Source organism: Rhododendron vialii, chromosome 7a (assembly GCF_030253575.1).
Source record: "Rhododendron vialii isolate Sample 1 chromosome 7a, ASM3025357v1".
NCBI classification, from domain to species: domain Eukaryota; kingdom Viridiplantae; phylum Streptophyta; class Magnoliopsida; order Ericales; family Ericaceae; genus Rhododendron; species Rhododendron vialii.
The window spans coordinates 22,321,241-22,337,461 of record NC_080563.1 but is presented as its reverse complement, the minus strand read 5'-3'; the positions used below and the strand labels follow the sequence as shown (position 1 = coordinate 22,337,461).

Genomic DNA, 16,221 nt, shown 5'->3' with positions numbered 1-16,221 from the left:
CAGGCACTTTCCCAGTGGCAATTGGTCTGCGATTGAAAACTTCCAAATACGATGGTACTGTACTGTTTGCTTACAACACTAAATATCACATTTGCCACATGAACTTTGACACCAATATGCAAATACAGGTCGGACACTTGCCACATGAAACACATCAAATTTCATCTTTGACACACTGATACCAGAAGCAACTGCACTATAATCATGGTAACTACTAAAATACCTAAACGATCCAAGGCCTACCACAATATTATTGTCTCAATTCAGAGAATACCAACTATATACTCTATTAACTTACTTCCAACTACTGCAGGGCTCTAGCAAATACAGAAAAACTCAGGGAATTAGCAGCAACAGAACCAGCACAAGTTCCGATACCAAGACCACATGAAAATCCAGAAGATGATACCACCAAAATTGCTAACCTGCCCATATCAGTAGAAAAGGTACTGATGAGTCTATTGCTTTATCAGTTGTTCCATAGCTGTAGAAAAGGTACTGATAAATCTATTGCTCTATCAGTAGTTCCATAGCTATACAAGTGTTCCTCCTCATTTGTAGTAAGATTTATCCATTAGACAATAGGATTACAAAAAAGATATATTTCCACTTAGCTATTCCATCAAAGAGTAATAACTCTGCTATCTTCTCATACAAAAATAGGATTAGGATAAGAAAATTAATGTTCAGACATGTTAAAACATGTATGTGTACCAAGTTTTAAAAAAACGTACAATGCATAACTGTTAATAGCTGCTGATTAGGTTTCAGGTACAAACAGATTCTGTTCATATATGTTCCTATCCATTAATTTACTTTGCAGAAACAAAAAATATTGATAACTTAGGAAAATTAAGTGGTTTTTCACATACATGTATGCGACTTTTAGGCGGTTTTCCCCACCCAATGGACTTTGCCGGGGCTAATCTCATGGAACTTTTCTAAATTAGCTTGAAGAACTTGTGTAACTGGTGAGAATATTTAGAGTAGTGCAAGGCTCGGGACACTCCTGGAACTCGATTATAAAACAGCACCAGAACCATCTCTTAGCCCTCGTAAGATTAGGAGTTGGAAGAGAGTAACAAGAATGATAACATTAGTTGAGCCTTTTAGCCCTCCATTACTTTCGAGTTGAAAAGAGAATAAATAGCAACATCCAAGTATCATAATAGCAAATTCAGAAATGATCATAACTTCTGCCACCTCTTCCATAAAAGCCATAGCAACAAGTGCAACTAGCAGCTTCTGTTTCCTGCTACTGCAGTACCGCTTTGATCTATGGCCTAATCATACCTAATAAGTTGTATAGCTATCTTCTTATTTAATTGCATCTTCCTTATTCAAGGGCTCATACTCTTGTGCATGATCATGGGCACACATGACCTGCTATATATGAATCCATATGCTACTTTCTAATTACTAGCTAAAGTTCTATATTTGCCTGCGGAACATCGATACATAGAACAATATCATCTAGCTCAACCAAATATTCACAGTAGGGTCTATTGTGTTGCATTGATTACGTGTTGCTCCTACCTTTGTCCATGCAAAATCATCTGTAACTTCAAACACCGAAAAAAAAAAAACCCATTTCTTATCTGATATGAAAGCTAAATATTTTTCATTTAGATCATTTTGGAATACTAACTCTGGAGGCTTCCACTTGATTCCAGAATTCCAGTTATCTCAACAACTCAAACCTTTGTTTCATTCTGTCAGAATTGTAGTTTCTATATCTGAATTCTGAAACCATTGATTTTACGTTTAATAATATTCTCTCAATTACTCCATGACCAACTTTGAATTCTCAATTCTGTTTCTGTATCTGAATTCTGTTACTTCTTATCTTGTTCTTTTCCTGCATAAGCTAACATTGTACATACTAAGCTGTGGAATATAAAAGCTTATTACAATGTATTTTTCTTAAACCTTTTCTACTCATTAACCAAACTAACCCTAAGCTTCCTTTCATATTCCTCTTATGCAGACACAGTACCTCAATGTGCAAGCCATGGCAACAGTTACTGATTTTGCGCAAAACTTTTACTACCTAGCTTGTTCAATCTGCAAGAAAGCGACAAATGCATATGGAGATGGAGACTTCTGGTGCAACTACTGTAACCAAAAAGTCCCAGCACTCACAAAGTAAAAAACCTTCCCTCCACCTTCATATCATTTCTCATTTGCAACAACATAACTGCACTAAATTCCCATTATTTACAGGATCAAATTCAACATCCAACTCACAGATCCAACTGGAACAATTGAAGCAACAGTCTTTTCAGAAATTGCAGCAGAGTTCTATAACATCTCAGCAACAGATGCAATCAATGTAAGAAAAACATCCTTCATTCATTAAGAACAAACTCAACTACTTCACATTACAAAATTATCTAACCACCAACTAAATACAGGGACAACTCACCCTCCCAGTGCTTCATATGCTAGCTGAACCAAAAAAATGCCTCGCCACATTGAAAGCATACATGCACAAATATGCCGGAATCAGTCAATAAAAATTCACTGTCCATGCCATCTCTCTTGACAACAGCACAGAAGCAGCAGATCGTTTAGAAGCACTCCTTGCTCTACCACCAAACACTCCAAATAAAAGAAGCAAAAAGGCAGACCACACTTCAACCAGCTCAGCCTCCAACCCAGCAAACAACATTGCAACAGACACCTCCGCAACAGCTGAAGAAACTCCAAGCAGCCCCAGCACAGACAAATGATCACTTTCCACCAGCTCCAACACTTCATAACCTTTTGGCATCAAGAAATCACAGACCAAGCACTTTTGCTTTATCTAAGTAGAACAAACTCTGCCTTTTGCTTTGTCTAGCCCTTTGGCAATTATATAAAAACCCCTGTAGCCAAGATCCAAGAAACCAAACAACCTCAACTCTTTTGTTCAACACAAAGACTTATCAAAATCATAACTACTACAAGTAACTACTTCTATTCAGACGCTTCACCAAATATATTCATATAAGCTTCACTATCGTCAACAACATCCAAAATTTCAACAGAAAAACAAACCCATCCACAAAACGGGCATGATTAACGTGCTGTGCACGTTGGCACGCACCTAGTACATATAAATAAGCTAGATATTAGACAATTACACATTGGCTTAATTTGTCAACAAACTTGTGCCTACCTAGTCTCCCTCAATAATCAACCTACAAAACTCTCTAACCAATGCATTCAATAGCCTCACCAGTTGTTCTGACCAACTTTGTGAATCAAGTTTACCATGGCTTCCAACAAACAACATTAAGTTGGTAAAAGTTTGCTACTAGTTTTTTTTTTTTTCCTGAATGTCTCATAACTTAAGAAAAATCATAATCATTAACTCAGACAATATTATTGTATGTTACCCGGGAGAACAAGTTGGGAAAAAGAATGGTGGAACACAAACACAAAAGAAATGAATCCAAAAGGATCTCTACTCATATCAATCCAAGCATGATAGAAATAATCAACAGACTCTAGAAATTAAGGGGTCTTTTGATTCACTTATTTATTATTTAAAAATAAGTGATAAACAAATCGCACAGCTCGTTAGCTGTTGAGCCGCTTACTTATTGTAAAAGGACAATTATAGTACATAAATATACACAATGATGCATGGAAACCAAACTGGCTTGAGAATCATGAAATTAATGATGTTATCTTATAATTAAGTTGTTGATGAACTCCACCACAACGGTAACAGAGTTATTGGCGGCGAGAGAAGTAAAAGTGGAAGCCTCGTTGGACTGGGCAGAACCGCCGCCAGCCAAGTCAGAGAGAGCCCTAATAGTGATGAAAGGTAGCCTTTGTTGAAGGCAAATGAGTGCCACAGCTGCACTTTCCATATCGACTGGGCTTATATTGAATTTACGATATATGAAGCCCCTGTATGCAGCATTGTCTAGGTAAATGCTAGCACTAGTACCCCTTAGAACTGTAGTCACTTTTGGTGTCTTACTCAGACATGTTGTTGAGTTTAGGCAGCCTTGTAGTTTCAACCCCTGAAGTGATGAGATCAACAACAAATTAAGGATAGAGGTAGTGCATGTCAATTGTTTAGTTTCAGATGACATGACATGACAGTCAAAGAGGAATCAATATAGTACTATATAGGAGCAACACATTAATTTTCTTCGTTACACTGGCCTCCCCTTAGATTTTCGTGAACAAATTTTCTTAATTACATCTTGTTTGTAAAACCCTTATTATATCGATCTATTGATGATGACAACTTACTCTGCCGGCAATTATTAGTAACATCATAGGGGTTAATGTAATTAGCCCATAAAAATGTGTCATTTATTTTGGATTAATGTAATTAGCTCGTGATTGATATCATATCCCATTTCCTCTTTCATTTAGTATTTTGGAGAGATCAAAGCTGTCATCGTTATCCAATACTTACAACCAAATTAATTTCTCAATATGATGGACTGGGCTGGTGCCTGGTAGTTGAGCCCATTTTTTGTTGCGTATAAAAATAAGAAAAAATAACGGTCAAAGATATGTTTTGATAATTAATACCCGTCAAGGATATCTTTAGCATTAACAAATGTTCTCAACATGTCATTGGCGGGTATTAATTATCAAAACACGTCCTGGCCCATCATTTTCCCTAAAAATAAGGTACGAATACCCACAAGTACTATTATGGTTTGCATGTTTACGGTAGAAAGCAAGCCTATTTCTACAATTGACTACCTAAACGGGATTTTCGGTATTTTTGATATTTTAGCACTAGTTTGTTTAGCGAAAACACTATATGTGCACATGATCAAAAAAAAAAAGAAAAGAAAAGAAGCAAACACTAGTTATTTTTGTGGGACCCGCTTTGCAGTCTCACACAAACAATTTAGTTTGTTCATTGACATAAAATATTTTTTCGAGTGACCCTAGTAGAGATCAACTCAATCTAATAACTGTAAGTGCTTGATCTGATCTTTGAATGTTTCACTCAGCATTCATATCTAAAATTCTAAATGAAAAATACTGAAAGATTAGATCAAGCACTTACATGTATCCGATTGAGCTACTTTTCTGTAATGTCGCTCGAAAAAGCATTTTAAAATCAATGAACGGACCGGATTGTTTGTGTGGAATCTTGAAGTGGGTCCCATAAAGCCATTTGTGTAACGACCTTGATTTTTTAGTAAATAAAATTTTCACTAAATATTTAAATTTTATTTTAATTACTTGGATTTCTTTTAAAATTCCGTTTCTATAATCCGTCATAATTAGATTTAAGTCCTTTAAAATTATATTTCTTGATTAGAAGTCCTACATGGCAAGTAGAATTAGTTTTCAATCGACTATTTGGAGGAACCGAACTACCAAATCACCTAGTTACAATTCCCTAACCCTAGATGGACCTTTTTGACCATCTTTGAGCTTTGTAAACCTCCCCCAATCCTAATTGAACCATTTGGCCATTAGAGGTAATCATTATACCCCATGACTAATCATTCAAAGCCCATACCTATCATATTTATTTCTCTACCCATTGGTTAATAAACGTTAAGGAAATCTTTATCCCTTGGATAATGAAAGCTAGACATGCCAAAGAATACAAAGATTTGACAAGACAAAAGGGAGCCATCATTTTGCTTCCAAAAGAAGCAACCTTAGCCTTGTCATGCATGTTAACCTTAGACTTATTGCCCTAACCTAATAATTACCCTTCAAGACTTACTTTCCTAGATTCTCTCTCTCTCTCTCTCTCTCTCTCTCTCTCTCTCTCTCTCTCTCGGCCTTTCTCTCTCTCTCTCCCCCTAGTACAATGCATATATATATATAGAAAGAGAGAGAGAGAGAGAGAGAGAGAGAGAGGAGAGGGAGAGAGAGAAGTGTGTGTGTGCATGTGTTTTGTACATTCCATTAAGCTACCTCTTTTAGCCAACTTCACACACAAGCTTGACAACTCATTTCTAGGCTTCTTTAATCATAAACCTAGCCCATAATTTTGATATTTCTTGTAAGCAGCCCCTCCTATGACAAGACAAGACCATACCTATTATAATTACCCTTTTAACCATTGGACAATAATTGCTAGGGAAAATTTTATTTATTGGGCAATAGAAGTTAGTTTTGCTATAAATAAGACCTCTCACTTGCCATTCAACTCACACATTGAAACCTTTCAACTTCTCTCTCTAGAAAGTCTTGTATTCTTGCCTTATTCTTGCTTGTTCTTCTTTGTTCTTGAGTTCTTCAAGAAACTTATCCTAAGCCGCCACTAAACCACCACTCGACCACACCCCCCCCCGATCCAAAAGTTAAAGTAGTTTAGTCAAGATCTAGTTTTGAGAGAAACCTTTTTCTTTCGAAGCTACCGGAAGCTTACCGTAGGAAGTTACTCCGTCCGACGTACTTACTTTTTCCATAGCCGTATCTACCGCCAAGAACGGTAGATTTTTTCCATCCTCATTATCTCTAAAGTAAACGTAGAATGTCTCTACTTACTTTCTCCAAGTATATATAAAGTTGTATATTACTTATATGTTTGAAATGCATGATAGTTAATAAACTTATTTTGCTAATGGAAGTATGAGCATGTTGAATAACCAATTTTTACTTCAATAAACATATGTTGTTTTGAACTTCCCACAAAAGAGGAAAGAACGGATTTTGAAAGATAGAAACTTATCGCTTGTTTAGAAGTATTCGTATTTTGATCTTATGATAGTTATGAGTATGTATACATAATTGTTAGAATTACTTGTCTTGTGGTGTGCTAAAGCATAAGTGATTTTCACTCCAAAGGCGTCCGTACATGTGGCATTATGCTTTAAGTTGTGATTTGAGCATGATAAATAATATGGAGAGTTGGACGATCTTGCTAGTTTAGTTTCAAGATTACAATGAATGATTTATGTTTACTTTTGTGAAAAGTCCTACCGCAGAGTCTATGCATGAAAACATGACCGAAAATCGAGAAAATTAGAAACATGACACCTAGGGTGTGGTTAATGAAAATGCGTGTTTTGAAAAGGTGAAATGTTTTGTAAACCGCAATGTGGTGTGTGTTTTGTGTGCCAATAGAACCCGGTGCGGCGGAACAATTGTGAGGATACTCGGGAGATCAGAATGGCAGAACCGAGGTTGGGTGTGTGGCTTGGTTATCCGCGGAGAAGAGCCAATGCAAAGTTTGTGTGCCTATGGGAACCCAGTGCGGTAGAACCATTGTGAGGATACTCGGGAGACCGGAACGGCGGAACCGAGGTTGGGTGTGTAAAAACAATTTTGGAAATGATGATGTGGTATATGAAACGTGGAAATTTGTGACACGGTCTACGATAAGTCGCATAAGATAAACTCAGAAAACACGGACACCAACGTTAATTGAATAGTAAATATGGATGTGTCATTGTTAACCATTTTGTCAAATATATAGTGTACTTTGTGGAATTGTTAATTTATGATCTATTGTTTGTAAGTTAAGGGTTAGTGGATATAGATTATTCTATTGAGCTCCTGTAGCTCATGGTGTTACCTTTGGTGACCCTGACATATTATATTGGTGGCGACGCCGGTATAATGTGTCAGACCTCGCAGATGAACAGTGAGATCTCTACACCTTGGAGGCTTTCGGAGCCCAGGAGCTGGCTAGGATGTAGGAACATGCGGAGCTGTAGATAGGAACTCTAGTTTTTCCTCCTTTTATTGAATAAAAGTATTCTTTTGAGAGTTAAGTTGTAATATTGAGCCAGACTCTATTTAGTTTTTCAATGAAATTGCCTATTTAACGTTCCCAAAATTAGGGGCATTACAATTTGTGCATATGAACAGGACTATATATAACTTGAAAACAGGACATTTATTAGCTAACTAGCTAAATGGAAGAGAAACATATTATCTTAACCGTTATGATATGATGAATCAAAAAAAATTAAGGTTAAGTGACCCTAACATTTAAAGAAGATTATTGGAGAAGTACGTAATGAATTCTCAAGAGCGAGCTAGCTAGCTAGCTTTATAAATTAATAATTACCTGTAGCTTTTTGGAAATTTTAAAGTAATGGGCATCAACTGGGAGCCAAAAGGCATGTTCCCTTTCCTCTGGAATCCCATCCACTGGGAATACTTCCTCGGGTTGGTACCAAACATTGTTCAGGAAATTGTGATGTGAGCTGCATCCAGTCACGTTCGGAGCATAGTTTGCAAACTTTAAGTAACCAATTTGTCTCGTGTAGTCTCCATTCTCTTCAAGGGCCAGTTCATCTTCAGGGCCATCTCCATACCTCTACATGCATTATTACCCATCTCCTTAATTTCTTAAATTTCATACTATATACAAACAAACGTATATACGTTGCAATTAATAAAGGGAAACAGTTCACAAGAAAAACTTTTATCTAGATTAATATATTACGATGACCGTGTGACGGTGGAGTTCTCGAATCAGAGAGATGCTAATGAAAAGTTTGTTGTCATTAACAATTTGATTTACGAAACATTAAGGCTGCGAACTTTTAAGAACCTTTGGGAGGTATAATCGGCGTCTCCTTTTGGGTATAGTAGGACTTAGGAGACACCATAACATTTGCCTTTTTGGACTCACTTAAAATTTTCCTCTCAAATTGGATTAGGGTAATACTAGATCCATGATAACTTTCTATAATGCCACGAACATGTACTCTACTTGACATTTTTATCCTCACCAATTACATTCAATGCTCTCTATTGGAATCCATGTGTTTCGATCTTCCTCGCCCACACACCCCCCCCCCCCCCCCCCCAAGGACGTTCCGCACCTCCCCACCCCCAAGCCTCATTTTCTCTCTCATCATCTCATAATTGTTCCTCCCCACCGTATCGGTAATGCATACACTTATGTCCCACTTATCTTAGCCATCAACCAAGTCGTCAATAACATTTCGTCAATAGGTGGATCCCCCGCAGTACTGAGATGAAGACGAACTCTCAAAATCAACGAATTAGCAGACCTTTTCAATGGCATTGCTAATGGATTTTGGTGACAGCGACAAATTAACAGACTATCTCAATGGTGATGTCAATGGATTTGGGTGGCAGCAACCGATCGAAGATCATTATGTACGAGGATTAAAGAGAAGGGGAAATTATCGGAAAAGCGTATGGACCCGATCTTCAGATCTTGATATGGGTTTATAGGAAGGCATGAAAGAGCAGCTACAGCCACTGCACCAAAAATGCGGTGGCCAGCATCGTACGTCTTGTGGGTCTATTTTGAGTCCCGCACGGATGATCCAAGCCGTTCAATAATTTAAAAAAAAAAACCAAATGGCCACCGCATAACATCAGCTCCATTCATATGCTTAGGTGCTCGGATCAAGCTTCTCATCTTTGAAAAATCGAAAAAAATGGAAAGATTGGTTTTTTGGTGTATAGAAAGATGAGAAGTTTGATCCACGCACCTACATATATTGAATCGAGTTGATGTTTCGCGATGCCTACTCGATTTTTTTTTTAAATTATTGAACAACTCGGATTATCCGTACGAAGTCCGGAGTGGGGCCCACACGGCGTGCGGTGGTGGCTGTAGACTTTCTGGGCATGAAATGTGCGAGAAAATAAAGTTGCTGACATTAGAACTTATAGAAGGGAGAAAGTGATTACATGGGAGAAGTAAACGAATAATCGGCTTAATAGACATATACTCTCTTCGTTCCAAAATGATTGTCCGGTCTGCAAAACGGAGTGATAAAAATAATACAATTTTTTCAAGAAAAAATTCAAACTTTTTTCACAAATTAAAAATACTCATTGATATCTAGTAAGTTGTTAAAATTTTTTTGATTTTTTCTTGCAAAAATTGTATTATTTTTAACACCCTGTTTTGCGGACCGGACAAACATTTTGGGACGGAGGGAGTATTTTTTTATCAGAACATATATTTATTTTATTATAAAGTTTTTTGATTTTCAATACATTACATATATATATTGAAATGATTCTAACTTAATGCAGTTATAGTATATCAATCATTTTGTTTTTTTTCTTTAGGCTACTCAACTGTCACGTGCTTATTTTTTTATATATGAAAGAAATTGATAAATGAGAATGTAAAATATCTGATTTTTTATCAAATCAAACTAAAACTATTAAGATTATAAGTAATCATACACGATTAATTATCAATATATAATATTCAAATGCAAGTATATAAAATAAAGATTTTGAAATTCGGACACTCGGAAGTCGGGGCCGGGCCCCAACATAGCTCCGCCCTTGCAGAGAGACGTGAAAAACAAAGAGAGAAATGAGGGTAAATTGTTATTGTCATAGCACTAATAATTTGAGAGCCTACTTTTTGGTTTTTCATTTTTTGTTTTTTGTTTTTTTAGTTTTTTAGATTGTGATCAGAATGTATTTTTGAGAACGATAGGAGTGTTTAGGAGATACGTGCAAAATGTATTTTGGAATAGTTATAGTGTTGGTAGATGAATGATGAAAATGAATTATGGGTTAATTTTTTACCAGATTGCCCTTGGCCTTTATTATTGTTAAAAGATGTATAAATATTTCTTTCTTTTATTTTTTTGAATTTTCATATTTCAAGTCTGAGCAATAAATGGAGAAGTTCCATTTCCCATCCCCTTCCAATTCCGCCCAAAAATTATGCTCAGTAATCACATTCGATGTTTTTTTTTGGTAGTTTAGAATGAAAAAATATTACCATGTTATAAGTAATATTCGAAAAAAAAAAAATCATTATCTTAATTTAACAATTCACTAACCTCATAAAAAAAGTAGAACAAGTCCAACAGTACACGTAAATAGGTAAGAATGCTTAGAGTATTTTGGTAATTTAATGTAAAATGGGAATAGCCAAAACTGAGAAAAGGACCTCCGGACCTCATTTTCCATTCTGTTTTCTTTTGCCAAAATCAATGAATGGCTTTTCCCAAAATGAGTTTTAGAATGGGGCACCCAAACAGCCAAAATTCAAAAATGAAAATTAGAAAATGCAAAATGCATCTCCCAAACACCCCTAAATGACTTGGGCGTGGCATTATACACGCGCGTCCTTTGATTAATATACTACTACCAATTAAGTTGAAATTAGTGCGTAGCTTGTGTTTAAAAAAGGTGAAAGTGCAAACAGTGATCAAGCTTACCTGCCAATTCCAAAGACCAGTGTGAGACCAATACTGAGGTATGGTGACATCGCCAATATTTAGAGATGGGTTTGCGTTTCCAGCTATTCCATAATGCACTATTCCCTCAATCTTGAATAAACTCAACAATAACTGTGTAGTTATACCTGCATTTATCTATCATAGTATATAATACAAAACAATAAGTATAGATTAGAGGGGGTTAACTGTAATTAGCATGTATAATAGTACAAAACAATATGCTATATGTCACAAACATGCTCAAATTTCTGGAATTACGGTATAGATTCAAAGTTGTTGTGGAGCCATGTATACTCGTGAAAGAAACTCTTTTTTTTTTTTTTTCTTCTTCCACTTTGCTAGCCTACTCCTAAGGGGATGGAGAAGGAATATCGCCAAGCGGCAAACGAGTGGGGCTAACCCAAAAGGCATCCACCACCACACCAAGTATACTCACGTTCCTGATAAGAATTGAACCCTCACTTTCTATGTGGAAGAGGTGAGGAAGAGTCATTGGGCTACAAGCTGGTTGGCGTGAAAGAATCATGTCCAGAGGTTTCAAAACTTGGGTGCAATTTTTTGAATACATAATTTTTTTTTCAACGATTAGGCCGGGTGTCCAAAACAGCTTGTGCTCATCTCGACTATTCTCCACCCGGTTCGGTCAAAGATAGATCATCCATGTTGGGTCTACAGATTCACATGAGAATATACATTTCTCTCCCGCGGCTTGGCCTCGAGAGTCAAGAGGTTGCCAAATTTCGAACTCAGGATACTTGGCTTAATTTATAACTCATCTATATTGCCACTTAAGCTATCTTTGAGATTAATAAGTGCGTACTTTTTTTTTTTGTGTAGACGCAGATTGTAGCGTTGTTTATGAAAGTAAAAGATTACCATGCCCAATCCAGTCATGACCAATATGACTTGCTTTTTGTGGATTGTTCCAAATCGAAATCTCCTTCCTAAACAAGAGGGCATTGCATATAAGGGAAAGTTAGCAAACACACTTGATTTTGCAAAAACTAATTAAAATAGATGTGTATCTTGCATGTAGGAGTTTTCTTTACGAATTTACCTGCAAAATCTATTTTGAGGTCACTAGCTGTGAAGTTGGGAGATTGAAGAAGTGGGTTCATCTCAAATAGGTTTGGAATTACCAACCCTAAATATGGGCCGTTCTTATTAGCCTGATTGATCTGGCGTTGAGTTTCTGCATGTAAAGCACCACTCGTTTCATGGAAGGTGAATGTGATGATCATGAGAGCACAAAGAAATACAAAAATAGATCTAGAGGCTGATGTTTCCATTACTCTGAGAGAGAGAGAGAGAGAGAGAGAGAGAGAGAGAGAGAGAGAGAGAGAGAGAGAGAGAGAGAGAGAGAGAGAGAGTTTTGGAACTACAGTATTGAGGATTGAGGTACTAATGAAGCAAATTTATAGACAAGAATCAAACTTGGGTTTGCTCCTAATTCATATTTGGAACACCTAAATGTTCTACTCTTGTGGATTCAATTCACATGAAGTTTTACCTCAGATTTAATTAGGCTCCTTCACTAGTACGAATGCTACGGACCACAAAAAGTTTCTCCGAAAATGTCTTTGAAAATAAATCAATGGTTAAAATTTATTTCGATATTTGGGTCTTACACATTAAAGTAGATCTCAATCATTAATATATAGTATATCCATAGAATTTTTTTTTGGGATCCATAGAATTACTTCAAAATATATAGTATATCCAGATATGAAATGGAAAATGCTATTTTGGCTGAGCTATATATCCAGATAGGTTGGGTCATGGGTTGGACTCATGCTCCCTAGACTTGTTGGAACAAATAAGGCAAGTTCACTTTTATTTAGAAAATGCTATTGCCACATTATTTTGGTGGAATAATTTGGCAATAAGTCTAGGGAGCATGAACCCAACTCATGATGCTGACGTGGTGGGTGGGTCCCATGCCACGTCAGCAACAGTCCAAAATTAGAAAAAAAAAGGCTCAAAATTCCCTCCCCCCCCTCCACCTAGGTTTTTTTTTTTACAGAGAGAGAGAGAGACCTTGGCAGTGGATTGTTGTCGGTGGTGGTGCGTCAATTTTGGCGAAGGGTTGGTCGCCAGAGGTGAATCCGGTGGTGGTGACGTGGGGTTGAGGCCGACGATGGCGTTTTGGTCGTCCTTGGTGTCATCATGCGGGGGAGGGTTATGCCGCTGTCGGTTGAGTCGGTGCGGCGGGTGTTAGGATTTTGGTGGAGGTGGAAGCAGAGGTAGGAGGAGAAGAGGCGGGTGGACCGACGGTGGATGTGGTAGTGGAGACGGGCGGTGACGTGGTTGTGGATATGGGGGTAATGGGCGAAGGGTTGGGGGTGAGGCCGGCGGTGGTGGGTGTCGACCTCCTCCTTCTCCCCTCTCTCTCTCTCTCTCTCTCTCTCTCTCTCTCTAAAAGATTCAGATCTGGGTGGGGGAAATTTTGAGTGTGTTTGGTTTTTTTTTTTTTAATTTGGGGTTGTTGCTGACGTGGCGTGGAACCCACCCTCCACGTCAGCATCATGGGTTGGGTCGTGGGTTGGATTCATGCTCCCTAGACTTTTCCTATTTGTTCCGAGAGAGAGAAGCTCAGAAGCCCATGACTCAAACTCTATTTCTTTTCTACATTTTAATTATTTTATTGTAACTTTATTTCTAGTTCCGCTTTTTAGAGCCAAGGGTCCGATTGGAGGTAGAATTAGTTTTTGGGTACTATTTATGGAAGGGTATAAGATAGTAGAATGTATTATTTATGGATAGTGGACCTATATTGACATGACTTTTGTGGAGGGAGATGACAAAGTAGTTGGTTTGGATAATATATTAAAAAAAAAAGATAAAATAGTACTTTGTTTGGATGATAGACAAAATAGAAGGATAATGTTATTTTGTAGTTGAAATTGAGGAATAAGATGAGTGGAGGGGGGATGAGGAGAGAGTATTCATTAATAACACCCCGAAACCCATTCAAAAATAATACACGTGTGCCCCCGTTCGCCCGCATAAACTCATCTCCACATAACTTATCCCTGTTAGGATCCGAGGTCACTCAACAACATAACAATATGAGGAAAAACTCCCTTAATATTATTTACACAATAATACAAGGTGAAAAAACCTTTCTGGAATAGGCACAACCGGCTTTTCACCGCTCCGGTGAGCCACACCGGCTCACCCACTCAACCCCACCCTCTCCTCCACATGATTTTAGTCACACACCTCTCTGCTCTCATATACATCAATATATAGGCAAAAAGAAAACCCTAATACTTGTAAGGAAATAAGGTAGGGAGTGATTCTGTGCTTCGCGCACACCACCCCACTTGGGTGGAATCCGAACAATCACCTCGTTCCAACCAAGTGGGGTAATCGTCAAACCGTTCAGCTACTCTAGCAAGCGTCTGTTATCACTACCTTAGTCAACGTCTCGACACCCCCTCACAAAGTACACGCCTGATCGAGTGTCTCCCTGCAAGACTAGATCTTCCGTAGTTGAACCCGCAGCGCTGTCCGGCTGCAATATCGACGTCTCGTCGATATTTAGCACCCCCTCAACACGCCTGACTGAGTGTCTCCCTGCAAGACTAGATCTTCCGTAGTTGAACCCGCAGCGCTGTCCGGCTGCAATATCGACATCTCGTCGATATTTAGCACCCCCTCAACAGAGTGCTCGCACCCCGTCCGAAGTGCCCGCATCCAAACCTGGATGCTCCACATCTCAAACCTGAGATGTCCTCAGCAGACCCATTTCTATCCGCGATCTTCCGTTGCTTGACCGCCCGCATCACACCTTGGGATGCCGTAATTCGTGTCTGACAATCCACGAACGCCTGCGAGACTTCTTCCGGTGACGAAACTCGACCGCCCACACACCGTGGTGATCGTCTCTGTGAGGCGCACAAATCGTGCGTCAATGGAGGTCGTATGTTTTTTTCGGTGACCCCCGTTTGCTCTCCTGTGCTTTGATACCAGTCGTTAGGATCCGAGGTCACTCAACAACATAACGATATAAGGAAAAACTCCCTTAATATTATTTACACAATAATACAAGATGAAAAAATCTCTCCGGGAGAGGCACAACCGGCTCTCCACCACTCTGGTGAGCCACACCGGCTCACCCACTCGACCCCACCCTCTCCTCCACATGATTTCAGTCACACACCTCTCTGCTCTCATATACATCAATACATAGGCAAAATGAAAACCCTAATACTAGTAAGGAAATAAGGTAGGGAGTGATTCTGTGCTTCGCGCACACCACCCCACTTGGGTGGAATCCCAACAATCCCCTCATCCAAATGCTTTCCAAACCAAAGATAAGGGTGGGTACCACCTCCCCTGCCCATTACCAACTCTATATTGAATGATGGGCTGCCCACCTCTAATACTACTGGTGTAATTCTACTCTTTTCGGTCTGTCTACACCATAGTAAATGGCTGGCTACATGTGTCCTGTGAAATTTGTGGCTTGCCCAAACTCATCGATTGGTTCAAAGTATTAGGACGGTTATCTCATACTCCGATCCCTTGGTTATTGTTTTAGTTTGTTAGGGAAGTCATATTATTTTTCAAATCATAACATGATATATTGTCGTTCATAATTTGTAAATTTTTTTTACAAATTTGAAGGCGGATTTAGTGCCATCCACATTGTGGCATGAATGTTATGGGTTCAATTCTCAAACACAAAGATGTCTTTGCTTGGAAATTTAGGCTGCATAGATCGACTCTTTCCAGACTCCGCATATTTCAAAACATGCACTTACTACGCACTTTTTTTTGCATAAGTTTAAAAAATTAATTGAGATCTTTTAAATTGGCATCAAATGATTAAACATTATACACAAAAAAATATTGTCTTTTAACCCAAAAATAGCACGTTTTTCTCTATTGTTGTTATTGTTATTGTGCACTAAAATGATGGGGCACGTTCCACAATAGACTCCAGCGGTCCAGACCATCCATGGCTTTATCCTGAGGGCATGGTCCCCCAAGAAGGAATATGGTATTTCAAACAATTTCGTTGGCTGTGAGCAGTGCTGGTCCCCTGAGAGAATTTGATCTCTGGTCTTGGTTTAGTGCATGC

At 38.3% G+C, this 16,221-nt stretch overlaps 2 protein-coding genes across 3 annotated transcripts; one reads left to right on the top strand and one right to left on the bottom strand.

The window, feature by feature from the left end:
• Positions 1-312: 312 nt before the first annotated feature.
• Positions 313-2,613, top strand: LOC131334140 (uncharacterized). The gene is made up of 4 exons (XM_058369017.1): positions 313-446; positions 1,988-2,145; positions 2,224-2,332; positions 2,415-2,613. The coding sequence occupies exons 2-4, from the start codon at positions 2,012-2,014 to the stop codon at positions 2,514-2,516; spliced, it is 345 nt and encodes a 114-aa protein (XP_058225000.1). The 5' UTR covers positions 313-446; positions 1,988-2,011; the 3' UTR covers positions 2,517-2,613.
• Positions 2,279-13,529, bottom strand: LOC131334139 (uncharacterized). 2 transcript variants are annotated; one of them, XM_058369016.1, is made up of 6 exons: positions 13,170-13,529; positions 12,190-12,324; positions 12,009-12,076; positions 11,112-11,267; positions 8,003-8,254; positions 2,279-4,016 (listed from the first exon to the last, which is right to left on the bottom strand). In XM_058369016.1, the coding sequence occupies exons 2-6, from the start codon at positions 12,248-12,250 to the stop codon at positions 3,672-3,674; spliced, it is 882 nt and encodes a 293-aa protein (XP_058224999.1). In that variant the 5' UTR covers positions 12,251-12,324; positions 13,170-13,529; the 3' UTR covers positions 2,279-3,671. The 2 variants fall into 2 exon arrangements, with proteins under 2 accessions (XP_058224999.1, XP_058224998.1); XM_058369015.1 differs by lacking the exon at positions 13,170-13,529 and having other exon boundaries at positions 12,190-12,515.
• Positions 13,530-16,221: the final 2,692 nt, after the last annotated feature.

Excerpts from the sequence above, each read along its gene's own strand:
- LOC131334140 (XM_058369017.1), top strand. The coding sequence starts at position 2,012 with ATGGCAACAGTTACTGATTTTGCGCAAAACTTTTACTACCTAGCTTGT. Across the intron at positions 2,146-2,223 it reads AAAGTCCCAGCACTCACAAA|GATCAAATTCAACATCCAAC; the intron begins GTAAAAAACCTT and ends CATTATTTACAG. Across the intron at positions 2,333-2,414 it reads CAGCAACAGATGCAATCAAT|GGACAACTCACCCTCCCAGT; the intron begins GTAAGAAAAACA and ends AACTAAATACAG.
- LOC131334139 (XM_058369015.1), bottom strand. The coding sequence starts at position 12,421 with ATGGAAACATCAGCCTCTAGATCTATTTTTGTATTTCTTTGTGCTCTC. Across the intron at positions 12,077-12,189 it reads CCTCAAAATAGATTTTGCAG|GAAGGAGATTTCGATTTGGA; the intron begins GTAAATTCGTAA and ends CCTCTTGTTTAG. Across the intron at positions 11,268-12,008 it reads TCATGACTGGATTGGGCATG|ATAAATGCAGGTATAACTAC; the intron begins GTAATCTTTTAC and ends ATACTATGATAG.